The sequence below is a fragment of the Artemia sp. Qi Xiang Cuo genome, chromosome 5, assembly GCF_049724085.1.
Source record: "Artemia sp. Qi Xiang Cuo chromosome 5, ASM4972408v1, whole genome shotgun sequence".
NCBI lineage: Eukaryota > Metazoa > Arthropoda > Branchiopoda > Anostraca > Artemiidae > Artemia > Artemia sp. Qi Xiang Cuo.
In genome coordinates, this window is record NC_142798.1 from 4,872,695 (window position 1) to 4,886,287 (window position 13,593).

Here is a 13,593-nt window from a genome sequence, read left to right on the forward strand (position 1 = left end):
TCTTGGCTTGTTAACAGTTTTCAACTGTATTTATCCAGTGGATACTCGAAGGATTTTATATCTAGCAGTACTTAAATTCAAAAGTGCTTGATAATTTTTTATCGTCAGTTTCTTTGCTATTTGATTGTTAACCCTCCTGAAAAGCTGCATTTTAGGCTAAGCTACTCATGGTAAATTTGTGGCTCTGTATAGATTTGTAGTATTAAATGAGATAGTAATTCAGCTCTTTTGGTGAAAACCTAGTTTAGGGGCTTCTTTAACTCTTGGGATGTAGGCTACTTGAGTTAGGTGAATGAAATTTTCAGGAGTGAATCCAGGACCACAAAGTATAGCCTATCATGGGAACATATTGCCCAACTGATATCATTAATGTTTTGAATATGCAGTAAAATTCTAGTTTAGATACTTTTAGCAGTAAAAATTTAGAATTGGGGCACCTGATAAGGAGACATGTTAAGAAAACAATTCTTACTTTAAAATATATATAATGATCCTAGTTAACATATTATCCAAGGGGAGAACCTTTATCATCAAGTCTTTCCTCTAAAAATCCTTCTTTTTCCAGCTTAAAAGAAAAAGTTTCCAAAAACCACCACATTGAGATTCAATGCCTAAGTCTTTTGAAATTGCCGCCAAATAAATTTTTTTATAGATAGTATTCATACAGGTATTTTTAATACTTTTTTTTTAATGAGCAGTGGTGAAAGTCAAAAATCAAAATATGAAAAATAAAGACTGGCATGAATGCTATCTATAAAACAACTTATTTGTTGGCAATTTCAAAAGACTTAGGCATTGAATCTCAGTGTGGTGATTTTAGGAAACTTTTTCTGGGTTTTCCAAAAACCACCACACTGAGATTCAATGCCTAAGTCTTTTTAAATTTCTTCCAAATAAGTTGTTTTATAGATAGCAAGATAGCATTCATGCCAGTCTTTAGTGTTCATATTTTGATTTTGGCCTTGTGCCACTGCTCATTAAAAAAAAAGTATTAAAAAGACCGGCATGACTGCTATCTATAAAACAATTCATTTGGCGGCAATTTATAGCGGCAATTTCAAAAGACTTAAGCATTGAATCTCAGCGTGGTGGTTTTAGGAAACTTTTTCTCTTAAGCTGGAAAAAGAAGGATTTTTAGAGGAAAGACTTGATGATAAAGGTTCTCCCCTTGGATAATATAAGAACTAGGATCATTATACATATTTTAAAGTAAGAATTGTTTTCTTAACATGTCTCCTTATGCCACAATTCTAAATTTTTACCCTGGGAAGGTATTGCCAAGCTTCTATATTAACCTTCTTCTGATTTCTAAGTCTTTGAAATTTGCCTACTTGACAGGTTACCTATTGAAAATTTGGCAAGACAAAATTTTACCTTAATTTTCAGTTATCAGTTTCTTTTACTCTGGTTTTAGTTCTGAAAATGCAATTCCTCTTATTTTAGTGGAATGTTAAGCCATAGGCTATCAATGTTTTTTTTTCTAAATTTAGGGAGTGTATTTGCAGATCTTTGAAACCTCATAAATCAGGATTGATCAAAGTTTGTGCAGCTGAAAAAAGTTTTGTTCTACTTCATTTAAGCAGAAGGTTTATATTGCAAAGTTCCACTTCTACAACAAAAAGATTTTAAAGGTCAAGACCCTTTAGAGGGAGAAAGAGTAGAGGTAGGTACTTCAAAATACCCTCCCAGGACATACTTTAGAATGTAGACCCACCCTTAAAGTTTCCTTTTCCTAATAACCTCATTCCCTGATAGGAAAAAGTAGCTAATCTAGAATTTTGCTCCATTTTTATTTTAGCTTTACTTCTGGGACCAATTTTGTTTTTGAGTCCTAAATAAGGCCCCAAAATAGCATTTTTCAGGGGTTTCTAGCTCTTCTTTAAAATTTTGGCAAATATGTTTTCTAAATAGCATTTTACTATTAAGACAAAATATAACAATAATTACTACTCCTGAATCAGCTACAAATAGCAATTTTTTCTCACAAGCCAGTTTGTTTTTAGAAACATGCTATTGAACTTTTGGTGACTATGGGCTGTTTTAAGCCCTTTTAGTCCTTGAAGGTTTCAAGTAGAGTTTACTGCAGAAGCAATTATTAAACTATGAAAGAGCATAAAAAATACATCAAGTGATATATTCACTTTCATTCTAGCTAAATTATGTTGTGAAATACAAAAAGCTTCTAAAATGGCATAGATAATTTTGAAGACAACACTGCCTTTTCATGATGATAAATAAAAGTTAAAATAAGGATAAAATCCTTTTAATTGACTGTGATAAATTTCACAAAAATACTAGTCACTGCATACGTAACCAAAATATCTAGTATTTTTGTGAAATTTATCACTGTCTATTAAAAGGATATGATCCCTATTTGAACTTTTATTTATTGCCCCTAAACTAGAAATATACCTTGTTTTTCATGGTGTTGTGTTCAATGAGAGACATTTGTTTAAATCAGTTTATTGAAGCCAACCGACCTGCAACACAAAACAACAAGCGTAAGCACATAGCAAGCAATACAATGAGAGCATTACAGGCGGCACAAGCATATCATAACAAAGGTAAGCATACAACATCTTCCTTCACATACAAAATAAAAAAAAAAAAAATAACAAAAAAAAAAAAAAAAAAACTCTTCTGAAGCATCATAATAACTATCGTAAATGACCATAGTTCCATTTAGTTATTCACAGATCAAAAATCTGTCTTGGTTTTATGGACCTTCCATATCTTGACACGCGTGGCCCAAATAGAGTCCCGTTTGTATTAGAATTCCTATTACTGTTTACTGGAACCGGGTTCGGAGTTGCAAACGGTATGTCTGGAACATCAGCATTTTCATCAACTCTAAACCTTGATGGAGTAGCAATAGTCGGATTGGTAGCGTCTAGTTTTTCAGGGGACTCAGTATCCTCAAGTAATGGACCCGGCGCAATGGACTGGCTTTCATCTGAGTCTACAAATTTGTTTGGAATGTTAATTTCGGTTTCCCCCGGCGCAGTGAATCTAGGCTTCAAATCCACGCGATTTCGTCTGTAAGTATTTCCGTTTTCCGTTTGTACTAGGTAAGATCTTGGCTCTGGCATTGACAGAACTATCCCTTTCTTCCAATGCTTATCTTCTTTTGACAGTTTCATCCAAACTGTTTTGTTTGGACTCAGCAAAGCTAAGTCTTTCGCATGCCGGTCATAGTAGGTTTTCTGCCTACACTGGTTTCTTTCATGAACCCTGATGATCTCTTTTCTAGGTATTACCTTGGGACGCAGCTGGATAGCTGGTAGAATCAACCTCGGAATCCTGCTCATGAGCAGTTGATCCGGTGATGCGGATCCACTGATTGGAGTACTCCTGTACCCAAGAAGACCAAGATAAGGATCCGAATTGGAGTCAACTGCTTTCTGCATGATTCTTTTTGCAATGTCTACTGCCTTTTTTATATGTCCATTCGATTGTGGGAAGTTCGGGCTTGATGTACAGAGCTGGATGTCGTACAGTTGCAGAAAACTAAGGAACTCACTGGATGAGAACTGCGGCCCATTGTCTGACCGAATCTTCAACGGTATGCCATATCTAGCAAAATGTGACTTGAGTTTGGTGATGATTTCCGACAAAGTTGTGCAGTTCAACTTGTCAATCTCGATGAACCGGCTATAGTAGTCACTGGTAATGAGGTAGTTTCTGCCCTCCAAGTGACAAAGGTCTACACCGATAGCTTCCCATGGGCCTTGGGGTAGTGGAGTAGAAAGCAAAGACTCTCTGGGGTTGTTTGGTGCATATTTCCCACACGATTCGCAGCTCTTTACAAACTCTTCTATTTCATGGTTCATTCCAGGCCAGAAAACCACAGTTTGCGCTCTCTGTTTGGTTTTTTCCATGCCCAGGTGGGATGCATGCAGTTGCTGGAGAATGTTTGGCTGGATGGCTAAAGGAATGACAATTCGGTCAGCCTTCAAGATGATGCCATCGACAACTGCTAGCTCTTCTCTGAAATTCCAGTATGGGATAACAGGTCTTGGACAAGACTTCCTGACGACAGGCCACCCTTCCTGGATCACCTTGATGAGGGTTTGCATGACTGGATCTCGCTGATTTTCTTTTCGGATTTGCTCCATTTTTGTATCACTAACAGGTATGTGCTTAACAAATGAGTTTACATGAAATTCAATCTCATTTTGAAAATCGTCGCTTTCTTCAGATGTGTGAAGTCTTGACAGGGCATCAGCTACTGGGATATCTTTGCCTCTAATGTAGTGAACCTCCAAATCGTACGGCTGTATCTGAAGCATCATCCTTTGCAGCCTTGGTGGTGCCTGAGACACAGGCTTTGACAGAATGGTTTCCAAAGGCTTGTGATCTGTGTACAGATTGACTTTTTGGCCATAAATGTATTGGTGAAATTTCCAACAGCCAAACATGATTGCATACAGCTCCTTCTCGATCTGTGAGTAGTGCTGTTCTGTCTCATTCAATGCTTTTGAGGCAAATGCTACAATCTGTCCGTGAGTTAAAAGCTCTGCCCCAAGGCCATGTTTTGACGCATCTGTTTTCAACTCTACTTCCTTACTTTGAGCATCGAATGCAGCTAGGTTCTGACAAATAGAAACCTTGATCTTCTCAATCTCTGATTTGTGAGCATCTGTCCACTGGAATGTATCCTGCTTTCCTAACTCTCTTAATGAGTGGTTCAAAGTCAAAAGATTTGGAATGTAACAAGATAGGAAATTGACCATTCCTAAAAACGTCATGAGCTCCTCCTTGCTTGTAGGACATGGCATTTCCTTTATAGCCTGAACCTTCCTTGGATCCGGCTTTATGCCTTCAGCTGTGATGACGTGGCCAAAATAAGGGATACTGTGAGCATCAAATATACATTTCTCTGGGTTGAATTTCACTGCTTCCTTTCTGGCCCTCTCTAGCACGCATAAAAGGTTTCTATCATGCTCGTCATCTTTACCAGATACTATTATGTCATCCACAATCACACTTAGACCTTCTAGATTGTTGAACGTTTCTTCCATTTTCTGTTGGAATATCTCCTGAGCACACACAATCCCAAAAGGCATTCTCATGTATCAATATCTTCCAAAGGGTGTATTGAAAGTTGTCATCAATGACGATGGTTCTGACAGTTTGAGCATCCAATACCCAGACTTTGCATCTAGCTTAGTAAACCTGTTGTGACCATGAAGCCGTGCAGCTATGTCTTCAAAAGTTGGCATGGGGTAAAAAGGTCGTTGTATAGCATTATTTAGATCCCTTGGATCTAAACACAAACGCAGAGACCCATCTTTTTTTTCAACGGTGACAATTGAGTTTACCCACTCAGTAGGAGTTGTAACTTTCTGTATAATACCCTGTTTTTCCAGCTGGTCTAACTCGCTTTTTAGCTTGTCATGAAGGGCAAATGGTATACGTCTCACTGGATGTACAGTTGGCACAGCATCTGGCTTCAGATGTATGGTGCACTCACCTTGCAGTTCGCCTATGCCAGTGAAGACGTCAGCAAAGTCTTTTTTTACCTTCTGGATGAACAGCGTTTCCTGATTTTGCTCAACAGTTCCTGCCACTTTCACAAGACCCATGTCGACGCATGCTTCATAGCCAAGTATTGGCATGGCTTTGGTTTTTACAACAAAGAATTCATATCTACCTGTGGTAGCCTTGTTGTATGTGCATGACAGCATACATATCCCGATTACTGGGATTCTTGTACCTCCGTATGCAACAAGAATCTGCTTGGTCTCTTTCAATTCAGGTCTAGGGACAATTTTCTGAAACAGATCAACTGGAATGACATTGGCTTCTGCTCCAGTATCGATTTTGAACTTAATCTTCGATTCCTGTTTGTTCACGATGATTTCTGCAGTCAGTTGGCTTCCTTTTATATTTCCGACGGATCCCACAAAGAGTGTATTGATGAATACTTGGTCGATCTGAGCTGCATTTCCACTTTCAACAGCATGCACTGGTTTGCTTCTGCAAACTCTGGCAAAGTGATTTGAGCGTCCACAACTTGAACAAATTTTTCCTTTTGCTGGGCACCTGTGATTTGGATCATATTGCCCTCCACAGAAGTAGCACTGCTTAGGCTGCGAAGCATATGCTGACTGGTGTTGCTTCCTTTTATGTAGACTATCGATCTCCTGTTTGATATTCACATTTTTTGAAACATCTGCCATTGTTGAGAGCTGTGCCTGGGTTGTCTCATGGGCTCTAGCAATTTCTATGGCTTTTGAAAGTACTAATGTACCACCTTCTGACAAAAGTTTCTCCCGAATTTTTGGTGATAAGATTCCACACACAATTCTGTCTCTCACCATATCATTAATCGTTGTTACTGGGTAATCACAGTCCTTAACCAACACGCGTATGGCTGTTATATACTGTTCCACTGATTCATGCACACTTTGGTCTCGTTTGTGAAACTTGTACCGAGCAAAGACTGGGTTGACAGATGGTGAAATATGTTCCTTGAACTTTTCTAGGTAGCAAGCAATTTTATCTGTCTCTTCTGCCTGCAATGTCCAAGTACTGTATACGCCTCGACCTTTTTCACCAAGCCACAGAAGTAGATATGCACACTGTTGCTTTTCAGTTTTTCCACTTAAAGGGCCTGTGAACATTAGCCGCACATGTTGTTCAAATTTTTTCCATGACTCATGACTGGCTGCTTCCCAGTCAAAACGAGGTGAAAGCGTAGAGTTGTCCATCTTGACTATTTTTCTGACACCATGTTGTGTTCAATGAGAGACATTTGTTTAAATCAGTTTATTGAAGCCAACCGACCTGCAACACAAAACAACAAGCGTAAGCACATAGCAAGCAATACAATGAGAGCATTACAGGCGGCACAAGCATATCATAACAAAGGTAAGCATACAACACATGGGTTTAAGTTTTATATCTCTTTGTCACTGGGTAGTCTGTTGCAAAATAACTTCTGATCAATAGTATTAGCCTACTTCATTGTAAAAGAATAGGTAAAAAAAGAGATAAAATTAGAGAATGTGGTTGGTGGTGGTAGCATAGAAAAAAGCTTGGAGGTATTTAAAAAGATATTCCTAGCTGCAGAAAACCAATATACCTGGGTATACTGGTCACCCCTGCCAAAAACACTCCCCTTCCTACCCAAAGAAGTCATAAGTGCTAGAAGGAAGAAGAAAAGAGCATGGACCAAATATGTAAAGTGCAGACGTGATAACCACTCTGACACATTCAAGAAATGCAGAAACAGGCTAAGAAATTTGACTCAGAAGATTGTAGAAAACCACGAGGAGGCTATTGCAGCTGACACAAAGCAGAATCCAAAGGAGTTCTGTTGCCATTTCTCAAAAGCTAATCCCTCTAGACATGATATCCCAGACCTCACGAAAGTGGATGACACAAAGACCTCAGATGTTAAAGAAAAAGCAGATTTTCTGAACTCTAGCTTTGGTACAAATTTCTCCACTCAGCCCATAGCAAACCCTCCACCAACTTTACTAGAGCAACCAATGTATATGACAATTATAAGTGTAGAGAATATTCTGAAAAGGCTTTAAAAACAGGATGCAAATAAAGCTGCTGGGCCAGATAATCTACAACCCAGACTATTAAAAGAAGCAGCTGAACAAATTGCTGAGCCACTTGCAGTGATTCTTGGGATGTCACTCACTTCCAAAGTGCTCCCAAGTGACTGGAAGCAGGCCAACATCAAGCCCATCTTCAAGAAAGCAAGAAAGGACCAAGCCAGTAATTATTGTCCTATAAGTGTCACTTCTGTTCTATGCACTGTCCTGGAGAGCATCATAAATGAGGCACTGGTCTCTCACCTTGAAAGAAATCAGTCACTTACAAAAAGTCAGCATGGTTTCCAGAAAGGTCTCTCAATTGACACAAACCTCATTGAAACATATGATTGTGTGACCAGACTCTTGGATGATGACCTTCCAGTGGATGTCACATTGCTTGATTAATCAGAAGCCATTGATAAAGTAGAGCAACAATTTCTTCTCCTGAAAATGGAAGCATACAGGGTACATGAGGAAATAGTTGCCAGGATTGAAGCCTTTCTTACTAGAAGAACTCAGAGGGTAGTAGTTTATGATGCCACCAGTAAAACTGTTTATTCAGATGAAATTCCTGTTATTAGTGGAGTCCCACAGGGCAAAATCTTGGGGCCCACATTGTTCAGCATGTATATTAACAACTGACCTGAACAACCCACTTACACCATATGCTGACAATTGCAAGCTCTTAGGACAGGCCCAAATTAGCCCTGATCACTCAACAATGCATGAAGACTTAGATCAACTATCTAGATGGTCACCTGAGTGGGGTTTGCAGTTCAGTGTGTCAAAATGCAAAGTCCTGCATCTTGGACACAATAATCCTGGACAACCTTACCAACCTACGTGAAGCTGTAAGTGAGGAGAAGGACCTGGGGGTTATTGTTGATGACAAACTCAAGTTCCACAGCCACACACAAGCTCAAGTTGCTAAAGCAAACTGAGCCCCAGGGCTCATAAAACACACATATTCCACCAGGAAGCCATGTTTGGTCAAGAAGCTGTGTAAAGCTATTGTACTTCCATACCCGGAATTTGGAATGACCCTAGCATCTCCTCATTATAAAATGGATGTTAAAGCACTCAAGAGTGTCCAAAGGTGACCAACAAAGCTCATACCAGCTTTGCAAGACAAGCCATGTGAGGAATGCCTTGTATCCCTCAAATTCCTTACCCTAGTTTATCAAAGAAAGAGAGGAGACACTATTGTTACTGACAGACTGCTAGAAAACAACCTCTCAAGTCAAGTTTTCTCCTCATCCCTTACAAGTACAACAAGAGGTCATAGAAAGAAGCTGCAAGTCCCCTATTGACAAGAGTGCCAACAATTCTTCTCTCTACACACTGTCCCTTACTGGAACAGCTTCTCCAAAGCAACCATCCAGTCCCAAACCATAGATGCATTCAAGAGAGGAGTTGACTAGGACTGGGTCAATGTAGAGTGTAGGCTAACCTGGGATACCAAACCTTAGTCATGTCACACCACTGGCAAGATGTTCCACAGGAGGCTCATCACCACCTTATCTTGCTGGACATGCAATTTAAGGTAATAACAATAATTGAACAAATACATTATTGTAAACTTCTGATTAAAATGGAAAGAAACATAAGCCTGATAAACAGAGACTTTCTGCATAGGCCAATTATAAAATTTGGATTTTATTGTTACAGGGCTTTTTTGTAGTTGTATATATAGTCTGGCCTAGAGCTAGTGTATATTGTATACAATCAGGGTGGTGGGGTGTGTGTAATGTGATGATTACAACTATTATAATTAAGAAATGTAAGACAAGATTTTATGTCTAAAAATAGCCATCATAAGCCCAGATTGGCAGAATTTGCCTATAAAGTCAATAAACACAAGAACCAAAAACATGCAAACATAATAGGGCTGGTCAGGAAGAAAATTATTAAAGTGCAATACACCTTTCACTGAGGGCTCTGGGGGTGTTGTTATCCCCAAAAACATAGTTATTAGACCTTTCAACTATGTTGAACAAAGTGGCCATCTCAAAATTTTAATTGGATATGTTTAGGGAAATGATTTAAACAGGGAGGGGGGTTGGCTGCTCTCTTGTCACTTTTGACTCTTAAAGAGGGCACTAGGACTTTCAATTTTCAATTGAGGAAGCTCCTTTCAAGGTTTTGACAACATCTCCTTCTGTATGAAGTACCTTGGTTATAAAAAAAAAAAATAATAAATAATACATTTTGCCCACAATGCTCTTTACTTAGGCATCACTATTGCACTGCCTATGATTAAGTAAAAATTAGTGTTTTTTTAAGTAAAGAGCTAAACTATGCCGTGAGCAGAGCAACAAAAAAAAAATACCAGAAATTATAATGAACTAAAAGTTAAAAAAAAAACAACATATATTAGACTTAAAAAAATGAAACTAATAATGTATATATAAAGTACCAAAAATAAAACTGATATTAAACTCAAACTGAAAACAAACAGAAATTACTAGATATGTGAACTGGGAAATTGTTCCCATTTTATTAAATGTATAGTTGAAAAAAATCGATATTTTTTACGCCCTATATTAAAGTTAAAATAAATGTAAATTATAATTAATAAAAACACGAAACCAGTAATGAAATTATAATTTACCAAAAATAAAAATGATATTTAACTCAAATCAAAAGAAGTAGAAATTACTAGATATATGAACTGGGAAGGTGTCCCCCTTGCATCCCAATTAGACCCCGGCGCCGCGCCGATGAGGGAAGACCTGCGGCGGCGGGGCCAAAAATAGCACGCCGCGCCGCCAAATAAGATGTTACCGGCGCCGCGCCGGTAACATCAATGTAACAGCTGGCGCGATCAATGTGGACTGCAAATATTGATGTTTTTATCAGTCTTTCTCAAACCACAGCTTCGATTTACAACAGATTCGAACCTATTCTTGATCTCAAAACTGCACAATCTGCCGGCTATAAGCTGGTCTTCTTCTTTATTCATCAAGGGAAGCTAAAATGTGGTAGAAATAAAATAGCTGTGGCGTTTCAGAACCCTTGCATAATACAAGTAGTTGAAGTATCTATTAGCTATGTATTCATAACATAAATAATTATCAAAATTAGTAGTTTTTTTCATTGAGCATTACTGCATACAAAACTTCAAATACCATATCACAAAATTCGTCAGTTATCTGGGTAAAAACTTTGAATATAACTTTGAACTTAGAAGCTTAATTTTTTCATAATGCCCTTTGTTTATATCTGTTTTGTCACCTTTAAAACAGTTGAAATGGGTGACTTTGATATTGATTGTTTTTTTGCTCTTTTGGATTCCTAAAAAGCCGTCTTGTATTAAAAACTGGTTTTTGATAAAAATAAAAAAATGCATTTTAAAGTTTTTTTTGGCTTCTTTATAGAATATGTCTTGTAGGCTAAGGCTGAACTGCTGCTTTTTTATTGCTTTTGGCTGCTCTTTTGGATATTATTCATTTTTTCTTTTGGGGATTCATTCCAAATTATAAACTGATAAATACCTTATATCAGTCAAATTATAAACTGCATCTAAAGGGAGTAAATTTATCAAATTAAAAAATACATGATGAACACTTCACATGAGAACATTTCAATTAAAATGAAACAAAAAACACATAATGGTTTATTTGGTATGAAGAAAAATGAAGTGCCAGCTATTTTCTTAGGTAAAAAATGAAAAGCTTATCTGTTTTAAATGTAATTGAATGAAATAATATGCAGATTGAAGTAGCTCCAGGAAGATGTTGGGATTTTCATCCTAGTTCGTCACTTTTAATCCAAGCAAAATGTTAGGACACTTAGTATCAGTTATCATGTTTAAGCTTTGATTTCCAAATGCTCACAAAAATTACCAAATTTAAGAAAGTCGCAGCAATAAGTCACATGTGGTCAAAATGCTCAAAGACTCCTCTTTGATCCCCACCCAGGCTCAAAGCTTCTGCTATGGTCATATCCATGGAAATCTCCAAAGAGTTTCTTTTTAAAATAGCTGTCGAGCATAGTTAGGGGTATTTAGCCTTTTTTGCTTTTCTTCAAAGCTTTAAAAAAAGTGTTATAATATTGCAAATGTTACATTTGTTATATTTGTGCATATTTTTGGCAATCATTTGTGGGGTGATCGAATTTTTTAAACCACTGTAGATACTTAAGAGCGTTGCAACATCTAGTACCCTGAGGTCATAAGACTGTCAAAGACTCCCCCTTGAACCTCCCAAATTGAAAGCTTTTATTGTCACTCGAGCGCCATTGTCACTCGAGCGCAACATTAGGTGGGGATTTCGATATCGCTTTTGTCACACCAATTCGTTTTAGTGTGAATCTGCCTGGTACTTGTGAATGAATATTTTCAAAGTAAACCCGTTTCATCAATAAAAAAAACGGGTTGGACGCATATGTCCCTTTCCCTTTGGACGACAAAACCATGATAATGCTGTATCAAGTATAACTCACGAAAATCTTGTTAATTTTTTTAAACTTTTCAACTTTTTGGCATCCCTGCTTTCAATAAAAAAAAAAAAAAAAAAAAAAAAGGTACTATCACTTAAATATAAAAACTCCCTATGCCCCCCCCCCTCTGGATACCGTCTTGATAGAATACCGTCTCTGCTTTAAATAAAAAAAAAAAAAAATTAACTTATTGGCACCCTTGCTTTCAAAAAAAAAGTCAAGGTATTATCATTTAAATACGATAGCTCACTACCCCCTCCCCTCGGGATACCACTTTGATAGGATGCCGTCTCTGCTTTAAATTAAAAAAAATTAACTTTCTGGGATCATTGCTTTCAATAAAAAAAAAAATTCGAGATATTATCATTTAAATGTAATACCTCCCTACCCCCCACCTGGATACCACCTTGATAGGATACCGTCTCAGCTTTCATTAGAAAAATAATTTACTTAATAATTAACTAGGTCACTATATGGTCCAAACAAACACGCAAAATAACGTTAAACAGCTTAGTGTTCCTTGAAAAAAAATTTGAGGGTATGAGTAAAGGGGTACAAAGACAACAACAAAATTGTCGAAATTATTCAGATATGCCTCAAATTATTGAAAAACTGAGTTATAGATTCGCCGTGGCATTCAATAACATCCAAAGAATCTAATTAAAAGGCAGCATGCACAAAAGCCAAATTGGGCCAGTAGCCTATGCGAAATTGCAAAAGACCCAAGACAATGAACAAGTCCTAAGGGAGGGCCCTGGGTCTATCAAAATATTTCAATGGTTTCCCAGGGAATTTGATATCATTTTCTTCTGTCTCCACTTTAAATGAAAAAAATAATTATCTTTTTGGCATCCCTGTTTCAATAAAAAAAATGAGGTATTATTATTTAAAATAAAATTCTTGACTACAAATGATGTAAGAAATAGCAATTGGGAAACTGCATTCAAAATGACTTAAACTCATTTCATAAAGACAGTACTTTTTTTGTCAACATATGAAGAACTGTGTATATTGCAGTATTTGCAATTGTTTATTGCATCTGTCAGGTTTTTATGCAAAGTAACAAAAGAGACGAAAATTAACGAAACATTGAGTAGTGAAGAATTATGGTATGCAAAGTAATGTTTGGCAGGGAAAGGCAGTGGTGATACATTGCTAGGGGTGGCACCGTGATTGCGTGATTTTCGGGGATTCGGGGAACCAAATTTTTTTTCGGGGCGACGCATAGATTTTTGGGGAAATACCTGAAAATTCGGGGATAGTGCAAGACCTGCTTGATTCCTAATCAGGCAAATCGAAATACTAAACCACTCGAGAAGGAAAAGCTCCGACTTTGCGGTTGACACAACAAAGAATTGCCGCAAAATTAATTTGAAGTCGACCAAACGCCGCCTCTGCCGGCGGTGGCACGCCGGCGGCGTTACAACACCGGTGGCGTTCGGTCGATCCGCCGGTGCGGCGCTGGGGTCTAATCCCAATTATAGGGCGAGTTGTGATTTACTAAAAGCAAATTGCACATTTTTGCTATTGAAAGTAATATATATTTTAAGCAATTTCAAATCAAAATAAAACAAAATGTATGTTTTGTCAAAAAAAAAAA

At 37.6% G+C, this 13,593-nt stretch overlaps 2 protein-coding genes across 8 annotated transcripts in view; both read left to right on the top strand.

Annotated features, from left to right (window-relative positions):
- Pino (protein pinocchio) overlaps positions 1 to 13,593 on the top strand; it is a 98,517-nt gene continuing 84,924 nt past the window's right edge. Inside the window, exon 1 of one of the 7 annotated variants that reach the window (XM_089088689.1) lies at positions 1 to 83. The gene's annotated coding sequence lies outside the window, so the exon portion shown is untranslated. Of the gene's footprint in view, positions 171 to 13,593 lie in introns of all 7 variants that reach the window. The other 6 variants (XM_089088693.1, XM_089088692.1, XM_089088695.1 and 3 more) reach the window with 6 other exon arrangements.
- Positions 6,747 to 7,958, top strand: LOC148951738 (uncharacterized). The gene is made up of 2 exons (XM_089088660.1): positions 6,747 to 6,873; positions 7,564 to 7,958. Exons 1-2 carry the CDS (start codon positions 6,747 to 6,749, stop codon positions 7,956 to 7,958), a joined length of 522 nt encoding a protein of 173 aa, XP_088944786.1.

Excerpts from the sequence above, each read along its gene's own strand:
- LOC148951738 (XM_089088660.1), top strand. The coding sequence starts at position 6,747 with ATGAGAGACATTTGTTTAAATCAGTTTATTGAAGCCAACCGACCTGCA. Across the intron at positions 6,874-7,563 it reads ACAAGCATATCATAACAAAG|CTGCTGGGCCAGATAATCTA; the intron begins GTAAGCATACAA and ends ATGCAAATAAAG.